We start from the raw sequence: 23,308 nt of genomic DNA, 5'->3' as shown, positions 1-23,308 counted from the left end.
CTGACCCAGTGGTACCAGCTGGGTGGCCCTGGCCGAGGCAGCAGCGTGGCAGCGCTGGACAGCGATGGAGCTGAGCTGCACGGTGTTTAACCGGTCCCGAGTCAGATGCTGCCATGAATGTCTTAAATGCACGTGTGGGTGTTCTCCTATTTGTTTAGTAAATGGTTTCTCTCCTGTCTCACTGCTCTGCACAGTCCTTAATGCCTTACAGGAGTATTGCTGCTGCAGCGCAGCTGTTGGAGGTAGATAGGAACTGATGAATTCCTTAAGCATTGATAAAAGAAAAAGGATTTCTTGCTCTTTTCTTGTCAGGAGAGAGGACAACAAAGTATTTGTTGAACTCCAAGAGAGGAATGCTCCGATCTGCTGGCCAAAACTGCCAGGTTAGAGTTATAGTAAGGTTATAGGGGAAACAGCAGTAACTTCTGTTTTTACAAGCAAGTGTTAATACCCCATTGAACACAGTGTCGCTAGAAGAGGTGCAAACACATGGAGAAAGTGGTTTATGGAGGTAGAAGGCATAAACCAGCCTGGGTTGGGGAGGCCTCAGTCAGGGAAGAGGAGGTTTAAGCCCAACACTGGGCTATGAGATGCTATGCTTGCTGCCTTGTCCCATCTTCCGTGTTTTTTCTATCAGTCCAGCTTCCTGTAAATTTCTTGGTGTGCTGCTATTTCTGTTGCCTCTGTAACTGCTCTGCCTGTAAACGTGTAAGTCCTATAGCTAATTCTTGCTTTAGAACAGCGTAAGAGGCTTCAATGCAGTTATTGCTGAATCAAAAATGTTTCTACATATGGCATGACTCATTTCAGAATTATAAATACTGATGGCTCAAGTCTTCCCCCACCCCCCCAAAAAAAAAAAAGCCATTCACATTACATAGGAATGCTTTTATAAAAATAAAATTTACATTGACTATCTCCACTCCACAAGACCACATCATCGTTTATAAAACTCAATTGACTTTAATATTCAAAAATACTTTAGGAAGATCTGATATGATAATTCAAACATTTCAGTCATTGAATCCCAGGCTCATCCTCAAAACATTTATTTTTACAAGTGTAAGCTGAGAGAAGGAAATTAGTGTTCATGTGGTTTCCAACCTTCAGAGAAAAAAGTCATTATCACGGCATAAAGAAAATATCCAATCAGGATAATGAATGTGCAGCCCACTGGCCCAATGGAAAACCAGGATGCAATGAAGTAGATCATCAGCAAAGAAATGAGAGTCCTGTAGCTAGCCAGAAACCTCAGACTGATTCTTGGTCCCCAGTTCTGGTTTGTTCTGTCCTTCACCACAGGACTATACCTGATTTTCTGTATGAGGTGGGGGTTGGTAAGATGATAGCGACAAAGTCTGCCAACAAAATCTTCCCTGGAGCAAAGCACATCCATCTGATCAGCAAACTGAGGTAAAAAAAGTTTAAACAAACATTAGTATTCTACTGCAGCTGCTGTCATAAAGTAACTTATTTTACAATTTTCTTCATTTATAGGATGAGGATTATAAGAAATGGGGGGTGTGTGTCAAAATCCACTTCTAAATAATACAACTGCTTTACTGCAGACTTGCCTTTTATCTATCATACCTATAGGAAGAAAAGGATTTGCCTTTCCTGTTTTAGAAACATTCATTCTGAATGATATTCCCTTTGTTCATCAAGGATAAAGAATACATTAAGTGTTAATTTATTCATGTTTTGTGTAGGAAAAGCAGAACTACAGGTAGAGAAGAAGACCTGATACTATTAGGAAATACCCATCCAGACCACAATAAAGGAGAGAGAGCAAGAAGAAACTAAGTGTCACATATGTGCAGGTACAGTGAAGAACAGGAATTGCAGTGAGAAGTATAAAAGGAGGCAATGCTGTACTTACCCTTTCGTTAAGCACTGAGGATAAACGAAATAGGAGGCGGACAAGAGTGGCATTTTCATAGCTTCGGATGGGCTGAAGCTCGGTATCTCCTTGATACTGCACCTCAAATCTACGTAAGCCGTTTATAATCTAAAACCAGGAAAATAAACCCCTTATCTTGTAGCTCCCATCTGAAACTACTTTATACAGGCACCTGTCTTAGCCCAAGATAAATTGCATTTCTGTTGAAGTAGAACAACTACTGGGTTTTTTTCCAGAATAATCTAGGGTAGCTATATGGAATCTTTCTTCTCTCACCTGGTACCTGCCAAGGGGTGTGAGAATGAGGCCATCCTCGCTTTCGATGCAGTCTGGAAGCTGTTTTTTTTCCATTCTCGTCTTGAGCTGTCCCACACTTCATCATCATCTGGGTCAGCTGGGCTTCATTCAGCTACTCAAGAATAACACAGTTCTAAAGCATGTATTTGATCTACCCCCTTCTATTTAATTTCTTCCTCCCTTCACAAACTCCTTAGCAGTGGAAGCCTTTGACAGCCAGCACAGATACCAAGAACTGCTTAACAGCACCTTGGTTAGACGTTACAAGGAGATAAAACTTTCCAGATTTCTTGTCTGTGCTCATCAAATCCAAGAGAGGTATTCTGTTTTATGTGTCCCTTACTCCTTGAGAGCTGTCAAATAGCTGTCTTCTCCTAGGTCAATTCTGTGTAAGAGAGTGTGGCTCACAGAGAAATTAGCCTGTTCTTATAAGCTTAACCAAAGAAACTGCCTATTTCTAGTTCATCCATTCATCTACAGCTGCACTTATATGTTGTATTTTTATAGCTCTTTACATTTAGAAGATACTGGACTGTTTTTAAAATTTAAGCCATATCTTGCCTGTTTGTAAACATGAGAACAGGCAAAGTAAACAGACAGGTTTGGTATAAACTATAGTCCAAAAGAGGGGTCACTTGAAACAAAGTGGGCTTAACATTTAGAAATTAAGAGCATCTAGTTCTATCTATATTGAAAGCGGTTTTGAAGTGGTCAGGTAAAGTCAAGCCTAAAAGACATTGATAACAAAATTTGCTAGCAGGGTCTCTGGCTGGCGTTGTGACCCCTCAGAGTACAAGAGTGACAGAAGTACGTTTGAGGAATCCTGACTCTTGTTCACGCTGCCGCATAGGGACAGTTCTTAGAAAGATGTTACGTACCTTAAAGATTTGGCACAAGTACTCCAGTGCCTTCTCTAAATATTCATCTGTTTTTTTGATGCTGTCTTGCCCAATTTCATCAAGGTCATTGCCTGTGTAGGAACCATTTGTCTCAGATGGTGTAAATCTAAACCATGAAAAGAACGACTGGCTAGCTGTTGTCTCTGCAGAATGGTCTGATATGGATTTTGCCGTCTGCTGCGCCTGACAAATTAACTGAGCCAGTTTTAACACCTAAAACAAAAAAAAATTAGTTGTGTGGGGCAAACATAAAGGACCACTAAGAATTAACAGATGGATAAAACTGTGCCGTGATACCTGGCAGTTAGAGCAAACCCAGCAAACTCCCTCTCTTAGCTCATATGGACTTGAGCTAAGATTGTTATTGCATTTCCAATAGGGCAAAGCTAGTTCTTTGCTGTTGAAGCATTTAAGAAACTTGAGTGCTGCTTAGGTTTTTCAGCTGCTTATTTTTTTTTCCCTCCTGCTATTTTTCTCTGACTGGCTAGTAGGCACTAATCAATACAATGAATCACAAGTTCACAGTAAGCATTTTGAGAGGAAATACTTGCAATGTACTACTCCAAGGCAGCAAGCTGTTACATTAACTTCTTATTTAGCAAATAGCAAGCAGACTTTTACAGCTGTACTGGATGGAGACCCCTCATGTTCCAGCAGTCACCATCAGTAAACTTAACTATACAGTAGTGCAGGGTGCAAAGTTGTCCGCTCTTAACTTCTCGTAATACAGATGCTCAGCACTGACAAAACACCTGTCAAAGTAGAAAGACGTGACAAGAAATTTGTCGCTTACCAAATTTCTGACTTCTGTGCCAAACATCTGTTTATACTGGAAGTCCTGTCCTTCCAGGCTGTAAACATGACTCTTCACCTTAAATGAGGCATCTGTAATAGTTGGAGGCCACGACGACAAGAAGCTCCCACCAAGTGTGGGGGTCATAAAAAGTCGGTGTTGACGATGGGGAATAACAAGTTCTGGCTCCAGGAATAACTGTTCCCCTAGAATTTGAGAAAAGTAGTGAAGATGGTTACCTAATACTCCTGTTTTCACCTGGGAAAGCTCTAGCTACAAAGCATCATATGTCTGCTGGGCAACTTGCTTTTAGGTAGGCAGACAGTTCTAGAGGGAAAGAGGCCTTAATTACCTTTTTTTCATTTAATCCTCTCCACCCACAGCAGAAAATGTCAGAGTGCATTTAAATGCAGACCATACAGACAGCATTTTAAGCCTGTAACTTTTTTTCAACAAAGGCAGTGGATATTATGACACTTAAGATACTTGTCAAATCTTGCCTCTCCCAAATTTACTGTATCCTAATTATCCTGAAGTGCATACGTGACTAGCTATTTTGCTAAGTATAGATACCTTTAGAGATATAAGAAGTTTTAATCCTCAGGTAAATAATCAAGTAAGATAAGTGTAAGAAAAACTGACTTTATTGTAAACACCCAATATTGTGTTCTTTATTCTTTAAAGAAAAATTGTGGAATGAAATCTAAATGATGGTGGTTAGAAAAGAACCATAGACACATTAAACCAATATGACAAACATTAGTGAAGACACACAGATTTTTGAATGGCAAAACAACATGCAAAATGGGAGAGTAAGTCTTTTTACCTCAGTGCTTCTGAGGTAAAATGTAGCCCTTGTGAAGAACGATTGAGACAGTGTAAGATGTCAAAATATCCATTTACCTTTCAGGATCATTTCAGCTAGATTGGGCTGAGCAAAGACCTTGGCTACTCGGAACACCATGAGAGCATTTTTTGGACTGACCAAGTCTGTTCGAAGAGCTCTGTTCAGAAATCCTACAAACAGCTTAGTATACATGAGTAGGTTTTCTTGAATGAAGGCAGCCCTGTCAAAGTGAGTACAGGATTTGTGAGTACAGCTATTTAAATAATCGTTATTTTGTCTTCTGCCAAACGAGTCATTACGAGAATGTTTTATACTGTGTCTGGAAAGATGGTCTATTTGCACTGAGACAAAAGAATACTCGTCTCAAAACGAAAGCTTGTAACAAATCATTTCTGATCTTGTACGGGAAGCTAATTCAGGTTGGTGGATGCTTCCTCAAATTCTGCTGTTTTACTCAGGATCTGCATAAACTTGAGGCTTGGTTCAGATTACTCACAGTTGCTTTTCTCCTTACCATTTCTCCGACACGCTGCGAGGCAAGGGCTCTGTACTTTGTGGTGGCTTTTCTGGAGCATACCTCCAAGGCTGCAAGTAACTTAACCACATCTCAAGAACCTAAGCAAAATCACACATAAAAACACGTGAGTATCAATACTTTCTGGAAAGGAAGACAGAAAGGGTTTTTTGTTGCTTCTTTTAAACCTGGTGAATATTATCTGAATGACACTTAAAAGTTTCTAGGAATAAAGCTCTCTCTAGTAATCTGAGCATCTTTGAAAAAGAACTGAAAAAACTAAGTGCGTGTTCATTAGGACCAATCTGGATTTTCTGTAATACCCAAAGGAGAGGGCACTCAAACAGCTATGACAAAAAAAGAAAACTTAGTTGGTGGCTACATTTAAGGTGCATTTAACGGCTCTGATAGTGTTCACTGACTCCCTATTGAACTAAGTAAACAAGATGCTATGTTAATGTCATTTCAGCTCTTGTCTTCTGCATAGACATACCCACTACCCTGTGGAAACACAGTGGAGTCCTGATTGCACTGAAGCCAAGAATGGGTTTGCCATGGCCTCTGTAAACATTTCTTCTGACATTCTGCCTTACATGGGTACCTCAAACACTGCGATATAGCTAACTATAGGTCTAGTGAGCAAGATCTAGCCCTGTTACATTCTGTGTTTTTACACTCCTACATTAATTACCAAGAGTCACAGTCTGATGTATTTCTTTTCCTGCTTGCAGGAGGTAATGCTTACAGGATCTTGCCATCGTAAATTAATATCGTATTACTTTTGCTTATGATGTATCATATTAGATAAGATTTTAAGAAATTAGGACCTATAAGACTGTATCTGTTTTAAGAGTAACACCTACTTCTTTTCAATCAACAGCCATTTTCAGTGTCAGGAAAATCAGCCAACGACCTATAGTAATTCTCACCAAGATCTATTCAACTTCCTTCTTATGTCTAATTGGCACTCTTTCTCTAACATTAAATGTACATGTTATATAAAGAATTGCACTGCTCTAGGGGAAAAAAAAAAAGATTTAAAGACCAAGAAATAGGTGCTAAACAGCAATAACTAATTACTAGTTCTGTTGAGTACAGGCTTAGAAAGAGAAGCAGGTACGTACTACTCTGAAAGAGGCGTCCAGAGGCCAGTGGCCAAAACAGTGTTGCAGAAAGATATAAAGCTTCTCCTGGACAAACCTAGGAATTACAACCCTGCAAACAGATTCAAAGGCAGTCACATGTATAAACCAGCAGCAAATTTTAAAAACAAGAAAACCCAACCCAACCAACCAAGAACCAACACACATCCACAAATGCAAATACAGAAAGGACTGACCCAAACTTGTTCTTCTTAACTGAAGGTACTCCTGGTCATTGAATTTCAACTTAAATACATAAAGTTCTCCACTAACCTCAGCGAGAATCCTCTGGTAGCATTTTCTTTTCTCTGACTTGTGCCAAGACATCAGACTAGTGTAACAGCAAGACAAACCCCCTCCTGAAGTGCCCCCACCCCACCCCGCCCCATCTAATGCACGTGAGAAACATAATCCATTAGCTCTCCTGTACTTTTAATAATGTACTTCTGGATCTAGCCATCAAAACAACTTAATTCAACTTCTCAGTGAAAGCAGAGCTTTTCAGGGAGAAGCTCTGTATGTTTCAGAGACATGCTCCTCATGTACCTACCTTTTAAACTCCTCTAGCGGGCTGGCTGTGTGGGAGTGGGCTGAAGGGGAGAGAGGCTCTGGTTTCAGGCTGTTGCTGAAAGCGTGCAGATGTTTCACTAGCAGTCTTACCACCAGCACGTGCTCTTCAGTGGGCTTAAATGACTCCTAGATTCAAAGCAAAAGACAGGAAGATAATGAGTATCATACGTTAAGTGTCCAGGAGATAATTCAGGAAAACTATATTCTCAGATCAGAAATTGAAATACAAGAAATGCTCTCCTCCTTCTAGGTTCTTCACTGTAGTTTGATGCCACCTGATTGCAGACAGACTTGTTCCCCAGGGCAAGCTGCATCAATCTTCTGCCATCAGTTCACTAAGAAACAGTAGCGTATTTTTGATAATGTGATTGTAAGAAAAAATATCTACAGTACTCTAATGCACTGATTTTCAAGCTAGCATTAAAGAACAGAGTAACTTGTAGATTTTGACTTACCCTTTTCTGAAAAAAGAATATTCAGCCTTTCATTATGGTTATAAGTTCATTGCTGTGGACAGCACAACAGATCCTTTTTTATGCTCTTGGCTGGCTTTACTGAGTTCTCCTTCCTACGACTCATCTGCCTTATAAGAAAGAATAATCCTAGAAAGAGTTACAGTAAGAATAAGAACTGCTTCAAGTCCTGCATGATCCTGTTGCTTCTAGCATCATTATGGGTAGAAGTAGCCTGGGTGGGAGTAGCACAAGGAGTGATGGTGAGCCACAGTGATGTTACTAATAAATGAGTGTATGATATAGAAGTGAGATGAATGAGGTAAAAAAGAGCTAGTTCTCCTGGGCGCCCAGCACCAGAGCTGGTCTGCTGCAGAATCTGAGGACAAAGCACCAACTCCTTTGCTACTGTAATCTGCTTTAAGAGTAGTGAACTAATCTCAATCCACTACTGAAGGCAGGTTTTAAAATATCATTTGTATTCTAAGTTTCACAGCTCTCATGTTTCTCAAAAGTTGAGAAGAATGTACATGAAACAAAAGTTACAGCTGCAAGGATAATGGAAGATGCTGGAAGAATGTATCAGACAATAGCTGCAAGATGTTTCCAGGATGCCAAATGCAGCCATGGCTGAGGTAAGACGCTGAATATGACTCTAGGGGACTGGAAGGCATTTCTATACAAAAAGCTCCCACTTCTTAAATCCATTCAACAGTATTTCCAATGCTGCGGGGGGGGGGGGGGGGGGGGGGGGTGTCTGCGTGTGTCTGTGTGTCCTTTCTCTGCAACGCCCGAGGCAAAGCAGATGTGTTTTTACAATCTTAGGATTTTTAATACACTGTAAAGTTCACTTCAGGAAAAGATTCAAGGCTTGATGATAGATATAGTCATGTAGTACAGCCAGATCTGAGTTCTAAGAGAGAGGATAACCTGTTACCAGTTCTAATGAAGGCTGGTCCTGTGTTTTTGACAGCTCCTGGTAAGCCAGCACGTTTTCTATAGTCCTGAAGAGAGTTTATATAAGAGGGTAGAACTCTGAGAAGTTACTTGGTCATAGGAGTTTAGATGAGGATCTCCAAAAGCAATTACAGAGGTTCAATACTCTGCTATAGGCCTTGAAAGGGTGTAATTTAAAAAAAATTCTAGGCTCCCCTTGAAGGTACCTTTTGAACTTAAAAAACACACCAGTACCACTATCTCAATACATCGTTTCAGGTTATGCTAGTAGTTTTTCCAGTTCTTATAATTTCCTCTTAGCCTGGATCAGCATCATTATGAACATTACTGGTTTAAAAAGTATTTTCCCTCACAAGTGTTTTTGTTGTCAAACCTTAGCTTACAGGATGGATGTATGCCCTTCTTTTCTTAACACACTAATTAGAGAAACATAATAGTAAAAAAGATTTAAAGACAAGGATTAAACAGCAGGAAAATTCCATGTAGTGCTAAAGAGTTTTATAGTATAGCAAGAGCTTTATAGTACATATGCTCAGCCCTCCCCTTTCCCAAAATGAAGACCCAATGAATAAAGGGCTGAAGTAGGGAAAGAGGAATCAGCAATCTGTTCCAACAGGAATGTTTTTGCATGCACATTTCCTGAACAATCTGCAAATGTACCATTCATGTGCTTTTGCAAAACTAGACAGTCAAGTTCACATTGCTCCTACAAATTTAGTACTATCCAATGACATTTCACTAGCTAAAAACACCTAGATGTTACCTACCTTAATTTTAGGTGACAGCCATGCAAATTCTGATCTTCTCTTCCATGCAAGGTTTGCTTATGTGAGGGGCAGAAATCTGCCATTAGTGAAGCCAGTTTTGGTGTCAAAAAATGTCAGCATAGCTGATAAGCCTCTTTCTACAATGCATTAGAAGAATGCATCTCTAAAAAGGGAGTTCCCAATTAGTCCTCATAATATGCTAGATTTTAACTATTTTCTCCATGACTTTTGCTAATACCTCTCTCTGTTTTCACTGAAAATTTAGTAAATCTCAATGCAGCATTCTCAATCAAGTTGTAAAACCACACTTTAGCAGAAAAAGCTGCTGTACAGCTAGCACCAATACATTTTGCAGATTATATGAAGGAACAAGATTTTTAAAAAGGAAACAAAATGAAAAGATGATAATACTTGGTATGCGTGGAGGGCCTGGTAGCTGGATTGGGCAGGACTACCGTGGTGTTTACTGGAGATACTGAGTCGGTAGTGGAGAACCTCCAGCTGAGACAACAGAAACAAAAAGGAAGGGGGGGGAGGGAAAAAAAGGAGAGAAAAGAGCAAGAGAAAAAAAAAGTGAGAATGAGCCCAAGGAAGAAGGGTGGGGGACAAAATGAACATCACAAATACAGTCAGGGACAACATATCCCAATAACAACTGCAGCCACAGTATCGTCTTCTTTCTGGTGTTCAGTAGATTAGTTCCACAGTATTTCATACCCTTTATCAACTTGGAAATACAACTGGGAGCAGGTGTCAAAAAAGTACAGCTGTAAGTGGCTGTGGCTGTTCTCTTTGCTACCCTCAGAGCAAGTACTGGTAGGGGATATGGAGCCAAATAAACTCCCTATTTCAGAAGTTAACTGAATTGCAGCGAAAAGGATTTACACACTGTTACAGTGTTTTATAAAATAATGGAGTAAAAGTGTTCAATATTCTGCAAGGTTTTTACATACTATTTTGAAAACTGTCATTTCTTCCTGTGCTGCTGGAGAAGCAGGGTTTGTATACTGGGAAGAAACTCAAACTGATACTTTCTTCTTCCCAAGGAACAGGAAAAAAAAAAAGTTTGGCTTTTTATAATCACTGTGAGCCTGTCCAGTAAGTTTCCATTTCAGAGAAATCCTCTGTCTTCTCTTTCTACTTAAAGGCCATTTGGAAAGGCTGCAGGTCTTGTGAATTTCCTCAAAAGAGGAAATTACTTTTACTATTAGGGAAACATCATGTGTATAAAAAGGCAAAAGACATACCTAACATAGTGTTACACGCTGATGCAAAAGGCATCTTGCCTTAACACTGAAATCTCAGCAAGCCTCAGCCAGATCCCTTCTTGGATGAATAAGGTAAGAGTATTTTTTGACAATATGATGGTGAAGAGGATACTGCAGCAACAGTGACACACATGTATGAAATTAATGAAAAAAACATAAACCAAATGTACGCTACACAGATCCCAATGACTATTGTCAGGCATCTAAACTAACTCTCCAGATTCACACCTCTGCTGTCTTTGAACAGCTCCTACCCAATCTCCTCTACTGCCAGTTTGGTATCTTTTGGTTTTGCACTCCTAGAGTAGTAGGATTGTTCCTGCAAGCTCCCCAACAGCTCAAGCACATCGTCTGCTTCATAATCGACTTCCCTGCCACAGGAATCAGCAAGAGCTTGCAGTCTAACGGGTGTTCTACATGCAGTGCTGGGGTCTGTGGCACCTGGCATTGGAAGGTCAGGAAGCATTACATAAATTTTATCAAACAACTTCTTTTTAAGGGTTCATTGTGATTACAGCAGAAGGGAATAGGAAAGGAGATGCTGCATGCTTGGGCTCTGGATCACCCAAGAAAGAAAAAGCAAATAGACAATGTAAAAGAATGGGAAAATAGTTGAATTAATGGGGTAAACAGTAAAACAGCATAGCAAATAGTGTCAACCTCAGGTTCACACCAGACCCAGAAAGAATTTGGAGCAGTAAAGTAGAAAAGTAGCATATCTTCTGAAAATAACTTATTTACTATTCATTCCCATTCCACCGCCTTCTACTTGTAAAGAGAAGTCTGTGATGACATTAACAAGGTTTAAGGAAAACCTATAATTCCTTGATGCACTTCACAGGAAAGTTACATATCTGGGATCTGGTCTGGCCTATCAAAGCAAACAAGTCTGGCTGCTGGCCAAAAAAAGAGCAAGTTCTGTGGAACCTCATCCCACCTTCCAATTCAGGTATGTAGCCATTTCAAGTCACCGATGGTCAACCAAGTCTAGATCCAGGGATGAATGGTCACTAATTACCCCTCCTTACAAATGCACAGAAGGCTAAATGGAATCAAGTGAATCTGCATAATTATTAATAATTTTAAGAATAAGGTTTAGAGTGATCTTAGGTTTCCAGTCAAGCCCTTTAACCCTTATGTTAAAACAAAACTTGCATTTCTGCATATTCTACTTCCTCATTTGAGGAACTATGAAGCAGATTATTCTCCTTCAGCCCACCCTGAGACCAGTCTACAAAGCTTAATTTAAGTATCTCAGTCTTATGAACAATCCTGTCCCCAGCTGATCTGGAACCTTTCCTCAGTCCTGTAGGAGGAGGGATCCTTCATCCATTTATGGATGTCATGGGGAACTCCAGTCCCCTATTCAGGTGTTCTACCCTCAAGAGTGAAGACTTCTTTTTTCACATGCCCATGATTACTTCCCACCAAAGATGAAACTAAAATACCATCAGGGAGTTATGGTCTCAAGTTGTGGCTCAACACACCTTGTGGAGGATCCTGAAGTGATGATTTCAGAGAACTTTAAGCTCTACCTAGGCCCTATTCCACCACAACATTGATCTGTAACTGCTGCTCCCTCGTGTTAGAAGAGAGCATCTGAAATACAGAGGGTGAACAGAGGAGAGAAGTTTAAAGCAATCATTATTTCTGGCCTAAGCACAGCGCTTGATGCACAGAGACTGGACAGACAGACAGACCAAAGGTACTTCAAGCAAAGCCTTTCCATCACAGGTGCACAGCCATGCTGCTGGGAGTCCCAAGTGGAGACTTTGCAACATCAGTGAGTTTGCATTTTGACCTCAACTTTAAGAACAAAAGTCAAAACCCATCACACTTCAGCTCTCCAATGGTTTTCCCCAGCAAAATATAAATATGTTTGTTATTTTATAGCCTGCGGAGTGAAGGATCAGAATTTCTTAGTCAATCAACTCTCATACTGCTCTTTCAAACAGGAATAAATCCTGAGTAGCTTTTATATTTCTCTCCCCTTCTATAAAGTCCCACTGTGACCCAGAGGGAATTCAGAGGATCAACATTTTCTCCTTCAAATTCCCTTTACATTTCTAATGCCTGTGATCTTAGCCTCCCCAACACTTACTTAGTTTTTACATGCAGTAGTTTGTTACTGAACAGGCCACCACAACCTGCTTAAAACAGCGTATTATCTGAGCAAGAGCTTGTAAGATATTCTGAGCTCTGTAGCTACAGAACTGCTTCTGACATCATTATGCTGAAAATCAGATTTTGGAATAGGAAGCAACAAAAATGGCTTATTCACTTAACACTGAAGGATAGTTTAGTAAGATTTCCTTTTTTAATTTGGATTTATGCTAAAAACTCATTATGGATCTTAGAAATTACTAATTGGTATTTCAATAATGGTTCCTATCACTGCTGGAAATCAATTTTAGCTATTTTTAGCAGCCATGTTGCCCCAGCAGGATTTAACACTATTGTTTTATAGTAGCATCTTCCCCATCATTATTAGTTTGATTATTGGTGTTCAGATTGTTGTGACCATCCCACAAACTTGTCTTTCACAAAAAACAAAATAAATACAAAACAACTTCTGCAATGAAGTAAAATCTGAATGACACATTTCTTCCCCACATTCTTCATAACTCAATTAGCAATTTTGACACACTCATGTAGATACTCTGATGTTATTTCTTTCCTTTGGACGAATATACCAAAAAAATTCTCGACAGAATAGATTTGCCCCAAGATAGTAGGTCAACCATCGGATGAGAGTCATGAATGAAGTACAAACTATTACCTTGACATGAGGGGACTGCATTTTCTGATACATTTCCAGTGAATAATGATGAAGCCACATTTCAACAAAGATCTGCAAAACAAAAATTTTCTCAGCTAGGGAAAGAGAAATAATCCAGGACTTGTTAGTCACAAGCTAGGTATAAGGGAAGACCATAGTATATAATTTGAAAACTAAACTGTACTTGTAAATAGACAGGCACCTATTCAGAGATGTTTCAGGTATGTCAATGCAAATAACTCAGTTGTCATACTGTTAGCATCTGCTAAGCATCAATAATTCAGTTCAGCAACATGGTAGGAACTTGTTTCAGAACAACTGTTAAGTCCAGATTCTCCTTTCCCTTCCCTTGATGGTGAACAGAACCAACTTCTCTGTGCTCAACCTTTGCTTAGAGCACAGGATTGATGTAAGATTAAAAAAAAAAAAAATCAGGTTTAGAAACTTTTCTGGAAAAAATTACTCAAATGCTTGAGATCAGTTGTTAGATAATGCAGTCTAAAAAGAAGATATTAAATGCCTTTCTAAATTACAACTTAACAGTTTCACAGTGGTTCTTTGTTTCACTAACAGAAAACAGCTGCACTGCTCAATTCCAAAAACAAGCTAAAGCAAAATGGCATAACTGTCTCTGGTTTAAAAACAAGATTCCTCAGTTAGCAGCAAGAAATGTTGTGGGGTGTTTTCTTCCTTAAATCTAACTTACCTGAAGCAGTGTTTCTGATCTCCAGATCTCCTGGGAAGCTGGGTCAGCATTCACAGAAGGCTGATGGGCAATGTGCCGTTTCAGCAAGCTGGTGTGATGCATGCCGTAGGAAGTGAAAGGCACTGCTGGAGACCTTTAAAGAGAAATGAATGGAAAAACTGAAACTGGTAAGCCTCAATACAGGGAAATATATCATTGCTTTTAATCACTGGTTTATAAACTGGAAAACAGTCTTTAAGAGGTAAAACTGCATAGCTGATTACACATTTCAAACTTCTGCAATGTGTTATAATTACTTGTTGCTTTAACTATAAACAACTGCTACATCCCTATTCATACTGCATTGAGCCAGCTTTCCACACACCTGCTGTCATGTTCAATAATACGTGGTTTTGTACTTTCTCCTATTCACTTTTTCTTTCACTCTGCCTTCCATATTTGTAATTCACCTGATCTGTATTTTCCTCGGTATATGCTAAGGCTCAACAGACCATGGAAATTGATATTTGAAATGTATTTTAAATGCAGTTATATAAAATATAATGGCTATTTATTTTTACATTTGTATAAAATTGCTAATTAGCTAATACTGATAACACTTTATAAATTCGAGTAGCAAACCCGATTTTGAAAAATGTACACAGCAGAAACTACTGTCAAGTACAGTCAGACCTGTCCTACTCCAGCTGCAGGGCACAAAACACAACTGGAGTTGCTGAACTGATGAATCTTTGTTGTTTGTACATGCCTTTTCTGCTCCAATAATAGCTACCTTTCAGACTTTCAAATGAAATCTTTATCGTAAAATTAAGTGAACATAAATCTCTCGTTTTTGTAATTATCTAATAAGTACATACAGATCATACAGAGCGGAGGTGTTTTCTACTTGTTAGAGATTTTGTTCCAACAAGCCGCATTTTCTAAGCATTGTTCCCACAACCTGCCTCTGGCACTGTAGGCATTACCTGGGAGTCGGGGAAGGGATGGCTCCCCCAGGATTTGAAGAAGGTGGAGGAAGGACACTTCCTTCTGTGGGTAGGAAACACTTCAGGTATGTGTCCACCAAGATGAAATAAGCACTGTTGGAAGGGCTGACATGATGGGTCATGGGTGAGTTCTGAAACAGACACACAGGATATACCTGGAGTTATATACTGTTACTTTAAGCTGCTGCTAGGGAGTGTCTGCTACACAGCCAGGCCCATTTAGTGTAAATAAGCATAAGCCCAGTGGTTATAAAGGGTGAACTGGCAGCAAAGGTAAAGTAACTAATTGTAAGAGAACTGTTGCTGTAGTAAGGAATGTAACCAAGTATGAGTGTGCAGTGTTACACAGCACACGTAACAACAGGAAGAGGAAACAAATACAGACACCACAGTACAAAGCTGTGGTTATGACTGTATGAACGATGTTATTGGATAGAGGGGTGGGAAATGCATTTGGAATCCATTGCCTGCTCTGTGTTGTTGGACAGACTGCTTACAGGTACACCTAAGGTGGGTATTTTGTTTATTATCCAGTCTTACATCACCAGCTGAACCAAAGAAGTAACAAATTCTAAAAGTACAGATAAAACTGCTGTTAATTTATCTGGACAGCATCTCAGCAGGCTCTTAAAGCATTGTGAAGAAAGGCTAATACTATTTTAAGTGAAAAATTGCAAAAGGTACTTACCTTCTGTGTAATCAAACTAATTGCAAAGTAAAACATATAATATTCAAATGGATCTGGAAGAACAGAGTCAAGGATCAGATAATAAAAACCAGGTACAGCTGTTTGTTAGATATCTGGGGATGCTGACTAGACATTACATTTTTATTTTGTCAATGCTAAATTAACTTGCTAGAGCTTAACAGCAAATTCAGCTTTGCCTTTTGGCTTTCCAACTGACTCAAACATTGGTAATTAAGGTTTTCTCTATGTGGCAAAGTGTGTTTGCATTACTCTTCTTAGCACATTTGACTATCTCAAACTGAAACCAGTGTAGCTGCAGCTAGACTGCTTCCAACAAGTACACTAGATGCAAAGTTAACATGCTCTTTTTCTACCATAGCACATAAACTATGAGTAGTTACGAAAACACAAGTTGTGAAATACAGGCTCTACTGAAATCACTGGAAATTTTGTTGATGACTTGATTAAGGCCAGAAATTCCCCCACAAGGGTTTATAAGAAGAGGACAAGTTTGTTTTTCATTGGAATCTAAACATTTCTAACCAGCCCAAACTCTTCAGCACAACCGTGATTTACCACAGACACATAATAAGTATGCAACAGAAATGCTTGTAATTTCTCAATTTTAGCTATTTCAAAGGAAATAAATATCCAACTGTTAAAAGGATACTAAGAGCCAAATTCAAACCTAAACCACCAGTTGAAGGAAACTGGACTTTGTTGTGGTATAAAGAGCATTCTGGTAGGACTTGCTCTTGTATTGAAGCCTTCACAGGGCCCTGAAAGAGAGAGTAATGAAATATTAATCTGGCTACTCACCATACTCGCAGAGTATGTTTTCAGACAGTGAAGTTCTGCTGCATTCCAGCATTCTGGGATGATATCTACATTCAGCTCAGTGGGATTTTACTGCATTGCAGTAGTTCCTTGTGCAAATGCTTACTCTTTTAGATAACTGCCAATTTTCTCACTGAAAATGAGTGTTCAGTATAAGAAAAAAAAATGAGCCTTCACCAAGACTTTTCTAGTCAGACTGGGAACAGCAGAAGACTGGTGTTTGCCTGATGGCTGATGGTTTCATTAGGGTAACTGAGCTGTGGACCAGCAATTACTATATACTTAAATGATGTTTCCTTGTTAAAGACTGTAGAACTATGTGAATCAATTTCTAGATAGCTGGTAGCAATGGAAGAAACATAGTGAAACCGCTCTGCAGATAAACATTTTTGTTTGAAATGTCATACTTCATATCCAGGATACCAGTTAGTCTTCAAACACATGGGCACAAAGCGCAGGTAGGGAAGGCGCTGCTCTGTGACGTGCTTGGAAAACTGTTTTCAATCCTGCAACTACTGGTAACCAAGATAAAGCACGTGACTTTCTCTGGGGACAGGATAAGAATCACGATGCAGCTTTCTCAGCTGAACAGCACAAATATCTAGCTGCTGACAACCACCATGTCCTACAAAGTTTATGGCTGGGAATTCTCCTCATTTAAAGAAATGAGTATGCTCTAAACCTTGCGTACTGAGACTATACCATGGCCTATATTGAACCCTACGTATAAAGTGTGCACAAAGTTCCAATAGCTGCAACAACAACTACATTCTCTTCTTACAATTTTTTCAGTTACTCACTGGAAGATATGAGACTGGGAAATCATATCTGTACTCTTCTGCTTGGAGTTTGTAAACCAGCTTCATCATTGGGCCACTGCAAACAAGCATCCGAAAGAAAATCCATGGTAAGTACCAGCTCCTGTCTCACTTTTGTGAATATATGTTTGCACAATGGAACAAGGTCAAATATTCGTTGGTTATTCACTGTACATTTTTCAGTCTGTGCTGAAATGAATGAGTTTACCTGGGATCCAGGAAATCCAAAGCCACAGAATATTCAGTAGGATTTGTTCTTCCTTGCAAACAGCGAAGATTCCAGCCTACAATGATGCCATCCAGGCTCCCAAAAATGCTCTCCACCAGCCATGGGAAGATGCCATCTAGTTCCTTTAGGGAAAACAGATGCAAATAGTTAATGTGTGCAGTTCCTCATTTGAACAATCTCTATTGCAGGTACTAGAATGCACAAAGATACTGCCTGCCAGCTGTTTATGACTGCTTCCAGATTATCACTCTGGGCAGAGCTTCCATCCAAAAGAATGTATTAGAATATGGCAACTGCAGGGAAATCTATCCTGATTTCTGATCCCACTAAAGTTGCAAGGATGCTGATCAGCACTGCATGCAATTATTTGTCACATTTTAAAAACTGTTTTTTCTTGTAAATTGAGGCTGAAAGGTATAAATGAAGTGCAGTCAACAGAAACAATCTTTTAATGACTAGAAAAGGTTTTTAACTCTTTTCACCTGGAGTGCTCAAAACTCTTGACAAGAAGAATGCCAACAAAGAAAACAGTCATATGAAAAAAGCAAATTCCCCCGCAAGAGGCCGGGCCGTGAGTGTCGGAAGGGGCAGGGACTGCTCACCTTGGCAGGGAACTCCTCGATCACCGTCTCCAGCTCGTGGCACCGCTGAACAAACGTCTTGTTCACACAATCTGCCTTCAAAGTGGCCTGTTACAAATCGTAAGGGGAATCAGATCGCCGACCTTACAACGTCACAGACACATAACGGAGCTGAGAATTAACCAAAAACCGCAGGTCCAGCCCCAACGGGACGGCCCGCGCCGCCCCCCTCCCCGGCACGGCCCCGCGGGCTGCGTGCGGCGCCTCCCGGTGACCGCCCGCCGCTCCCACCCACCAGCAGGAAGCTGGGCTGCTGCAGGTGCGGGCCGGCCATGCCGCCTCTCCCCAAGGCCGCCTGCTGCCGGGCCGCGCTGCAGGAAGAGGCGCGGAAACGGCCGGTAGCGCTTCCCGGCGGCGGCTCCCTCCCGGCGACCACCTCCCGCGCTCGGCGCCGGCGCAGCCCTTCTGCGTCACCACTGCCGCCCGGCGCGCCGCGGAGACGTCACCGCTGCAGCCCCGGCGCCTCGCGGAGCGGCGCGTGCCGCTGTTGCCATGGTGACGGCCCCGGCGCCGCTCCCCCTCCAACATGGCGGCCTGAGGGAGGGCCCTGCCCCGGTCTGCGGGGTGCAGGGAATCCCTGTGCTTCGTGGGGGGCTCTGGGAGTTTCTTTTGCGGACATATCTGGAGAGCTGTTAAAAACGAACGGTATCGCAAGGCATTAGAGACCGCGGTCAGACAAGCCCCCAGCAGCTCGGGGTTTGGTGGCGGTGAACCTGAAGCCATCGTTTGCTCAGGTGTTGGTGTTCGGAGAGAGCACCTTGTCAGCAGATTAAAAGCAGTGTGAACAAAGACAGACCTGGTTGCTAATACATACTTCCTGACTGTTCAAAAGGACAGGTTTCGTCCAGGCTATGGGGGAATTTAAAAACTGCAGTAGAAAAACATCACAATACTGTGGAGGAAAAGTAGGAGTTTTTAAACAGAAGTGTATTAAATGGCCAGAAAACTACGTCAGAAAATGAGGCAGCTATGACATGAGACCCTTAGAAATGAGAGCTGCATACATCATGCATCAGCTGAGCTATTGGAAACAGTAATTACGCATTTCAAGTTAAGAGAATTGATAAGAGAAAGTGAAGTCACCACGAAAAATACATGGGTTTAGAGGAAAAGGTAATCACTTCTCAGTGTATAAGGGAATGGTAATATCCCACTGGTAGATAGACCAAGTAAAATTAAAATTGCTAATAATGCAGAAGAGTGTTTGATACATGCTTATGATTCATATTTAGAAGGAAGCAATACGATCCTTTTAATTGCAAAGCCCCAGTAATTTGTGTGCAAGAAATATAGATGGGCAGAAAACCTATCTGCTGGTCATTTTTTTAAAAATTAGGAATTTGGGGGAAATGCCATAAAAACAGAGGAATGCTCATGTTGTGCCAGTATTCAGAGAGAGAATTCCAGTCAGAGGTCTAGAAAAGAATAATTGATTTTATAAAATACTAAAGAGAGCTATAATTAACATATAATCAACATCAGTAAACATGATTACAGAAAATAATCCTGCTCAGACAAGTTTGGTTTTGTTTGCGACAAGATTTACAGATTTTGTCAGAAAAGATCACTGTGAGTAAAAAGTAGATTTTCTTGATCATTTTTATTGTTTTATGTGAGGAGGTGCGGGAACAGTTGAGTGAAATGCCAGATGGCTTAGGTTGTGTAGGAGGTCAAACAAAATGATGTGGCCTCATACTGCACTGCTGTCATTAACACTGAAACAAAGAGTAAAAAATGGTATTAGAGAGAACAATGGAGGAATTCCTTTTGTAATATCAACTCTGACCCTGCAAGGTGACTTTATTCATCCAGTTTAATAGGATTATTTACCAGTGTCAAATGATTCAGTAGTTATATATATGTTTACAGGATCAGAATTAAAAATGGTACATTATCTCCTGGTATTGACATGTACTTCCACTCCAGTCTGCTTTTTCCAAACTGGATCTCAAAACTGCTTTTGGATCTTGGCAATGAGTAAGAGGAGGGAAGGCAGCAGCTCCAGTGGCAGTAAAGCAATCCAGTTCCTGACTACTGAAAGGACAAATTAATAGCTTTTTACACAGCCCCATCTGGAATTCTGCCAGGCAATTCAATTGCTTGTTCCTTTCCTTTTTCATATTATGTATGATTTTTTTTAAAAAATAAATGTCCAGTATTTTGAATGTAACAAGCTGGTAACAGATGGCAGGAGAGTTCTTTGACACGTACAAAAGTGTGATTGAATAGAACTGTTTGAGGTATATTTGCTGTGATACATATACGTATTTGAAACGTGTGTCCTGGGTGGGCTTCTGGCTGTGTTTTAAAAGTCTGGCTGTGAGTGAACGCTGTTCTTTGAAGGGTTGGTCCCTCCTCCGGGTGGGGATAAAGAGCTATTTTAGCTCCGGACAAAGCTATTGGGACTTGGTGGCAAAGCTTCTGCAATGTGTTTATTTAGCTATAAAAGTTACAGGTACGATTGCCAGAAGTTAAGGAAACAGTAGACCTGTTGTGTTTTCAGTAGGTAATAGAACTGGAGAAAGAAAACAACAAGAAAAGAAATGATTGGGTGAATAAGTGGAAACAGAACAACAGCGGTGCTTGGTAGGGATGGCTCAGTGACACTTGTGCAAGTTAATAATGTAGCTGCATGAGAGAAATTTATCAAATTATTTTAAGAACTAGGTGAACTGCTGAGGAGCACTGTGGAATGACAGTCTATTTGTATTTACAGGTCTCTTCTGGAGCCTACTGAAATCAAAGGTATAGGTCCATTATCACTCTTTCATAGAGCATTTTCAAATGGATATATCAGGATTGTATATGTATTTTTTCCCATTTTGCAGCTGGAGACACAGAGACTCAGAAAAGTTATGTCACTTGCTGATACACCACTTACCTGGGTTTCCTTTTTTACTTTCTCCCAAAGTACAGCTGTCTTTAAGCCATGGCAACAAGAAGGGCTCTTTTTGTTGGTATGTTTTTCCTGAAAGGAATATTCCTGAGACAGTTGGAGGTTGAGCTGTTTTCTGAAAATATTAATTCCATTCAGTAATCTGCTTTGGTGCTTGCTCTGTGTTTTTATCATTCATTGTACTAGAGGTTTCTGTGAGGCAAAGAAGTACACAGCTGAAGTGACTGACTTCAGCCATACTAACACTTCTGCTAGGTAGCTTCACAGGTAAGCCAGCATTTTAGTTGTAATCACTACAGCATTACAATTTCAATCAAACTCTACAGAGGTAATTAAGTTAATACAGTTGCCATAAAGATGAATGACTCAGTAGAGCACAAGCAATTTGTGCATAGTAGAGTGAGCTAATACAATAGTACCAGAAAATCCACTAGGAAAAGACTCTAAATCCTCCGATGGCAGCTTGCACTGTTACTGATGTTCAGGTTAAACATTTGGGATACATAGGAAATGAGACTTGTGTGGTTCTGATGCTTGCAGTGCTGTCTCTGGAGCTCATACAGTTGTCTTTGCTGAAAGCAGTGCTAAAAAACTTCAAATTAAATCGTACGGGGCCTCCACTGCATTTTGCAGGCTTCAATGGGAAGTTTGGGTACAGAAGGAGTGTTACATCAATGCTTTAGTACGTGGCTTACCCACTTTAAAATGAAGCAGTGCCTGTAGCGAAAGGTGCCATCTTTTGTAAAGCCAATGGATACCAGAGGGACAAACAGGCAAGCTTTTGGGCACTCCAGCTTCCCTTGAAGTCTGACTCAGATGCAGCAAACAAAAAGTCCAAGCTGGGAACAAGTTACTGTAACTTCAACCTGATTATGTTAATCAATGAATCTGAGAGAAAAAGATCAATTAGAAATAATCTAATTTAAAGAAACAGCGTAGGTTTCTGATAAATTAAACAGACCTTTTTGCTTGTGAGGGATTAATTTAATCTCTTCCTGTAAGGACAGGTTAGAGTGTCATAACAGCGAAGAACTCCGTCAAATGTGTTCTTTTGGCTGGAAAATTGTTTGGGTGTTGATACATCAGGGATGGATGAAATGATTAGAAAACATATAGTCTGTTCAGCTGTGATGGGAGCAAAACTAGACTGCCAGTTAATGAGAATTCAGCTGGAACAGAGCCTGGAGTCATATAGGTAAGGAGAAAAACATTTCAGATAATGTTTCTGGTCCAACTAAAGCAACTTCTCTTTCCAAAGCCGTTCAGCTCATGCAGACATCAACATTATACTGTCCCTAACATGCACAGACCTGCTAAGGCTGCAAGTCAAAAATTTCACATGGATAAATATGATATTTCCTTTGTAGTCTGAGAAAACTTTATCCCACCCATTGTATGTAACAGCTTCTCTTCTGAAGGAAACGTCAGCAGGCTCTCAGGGTATGTTTAACCATTGCAGGGCAACGTATCCGCCTGTCTGCCTACTTTTAGTGTGTAGCTCTTCGAGCAGTCTATTGTATGTTTAATTTATTTAGCCAGGACAAAAAAAATAAATATTAAACTTCTCAGAGTAAATAAATATGTATCTGGTAGCAGAATCTTACAGAAAACTATAGATTCTCAAAGGACAGGACTTTCTATGGATTCCTCTTTGGACTATAAAAATTCATCCTTAAGAAATACGAGACTATTTCACTTGGGCACTACTAATGCCAGGACACTCACAAGCAGAAAGGAAAGGCCTCATAGAAATGTTGCTCTAGCTTCTCTCTTACGTTGCAGCTCTTTTATGAGATCAGAGGGCACAGAGGGCATTTTCTTTGTCTTCTAATATAAAGTAAATATTGCAGTAACTCTTGGTTTGAAAAGACCCAGAAGCAGGGGACAGCGGTGCCTTGGAATGGGTACCTGCTGAAATGTGTCATCTCCAGGGTTTGATGGGAAGCAACCAGACAGCTCTGCAGGGAAAACTGTTATCGAAATTTTGCATCATGTATAAGAGGGAGAGAAAAAAGACAGGATTTTTACATATCAGTTCATTTCTATTCAGGTATATGCATTAATTTCTCCTAATGATTTCTGCAAATTTGTTACATTTTTGCCTAGCTTCTGCAAACAGAGATTGCTTAAGATGTTGGATGACAGCATGGTATCAGTAGTCCCAACTCCAGCTTGCCTCCCACAGTCTTGAGAGTACCTTAAGAACAGTCTGATTTAATAAGCAGTGTATTTCATGCCTTTTTATGTGTACTTTGAGTTTTGCAACTTTAGCAGTCCCATTTTGAAGATTTTCTTCTCCATATGAAGTGCTAGAAATTTTTT

General features: G+C 40.3%; 1 protein-coding gene across 1 annotated transcript; it reads right to left on the bottom strand.

Annotated features, from left to right (window-relative positions):
- Window positions 1-867: 867 nt before the first annotated feature.
- Window positions 868-18,470, bottom strand: SMPD4 (sphingomyelin phosphodiesterase 4). Its single transcript, XM_068412541.1, is given in 20 exon segments — window positions 868-1,408; window positions 1,880-2,008; window positions 2,177-2,245; window positions 2,247-2,309; window positions 3,076-3,309; window positions 3,890-4,095; window positions 4,793-4,956; window positions 5,251-5,351; window positions 6,375-6,465; window positions 6,943-7,088; window positions 9,550-9,639; window positions 13,186-13,257; window positions 13,892-14,024; window positions 14,857-15,008; window positions 15,566-15,618; window positions 16,236-16,344; window positions 17,203-17,278; window positions 17,429-17,571; window positions 18,052-18,138; window positions 18,326-18,470. Coding segments are annotated over 20 exon segments (2,484 nt in total). The 5' UTR covers window positions 18,365-18,470; the 3' UTR covers window positions 868-1,081.
- Window positions 18,471-23,308: the final 4,838 nt, after the last annotated feature.

Source organism: Nyctibius grandis, chromosome 14, assembly GCF_013368605.1.
Source record: "Nyctibius grandis isolate bNycGra1 chromosome 14, bNycGra1.pri, whole genome shotgun sequence".
In the NCBI taxonomy this organism is placed as follows: domain Eukaryota; kingdom Metazoa; phylum Chordata; class Aves; order Nyctibiiformes; family Nyctibiidae; genus Nyctibius; species Nyctibius grandis.
The sequence above is the reverse complement of the archived record's forward strand: the minus strand, read 5'-3'. Positions and strand labels throughout refer to the sequence as shown.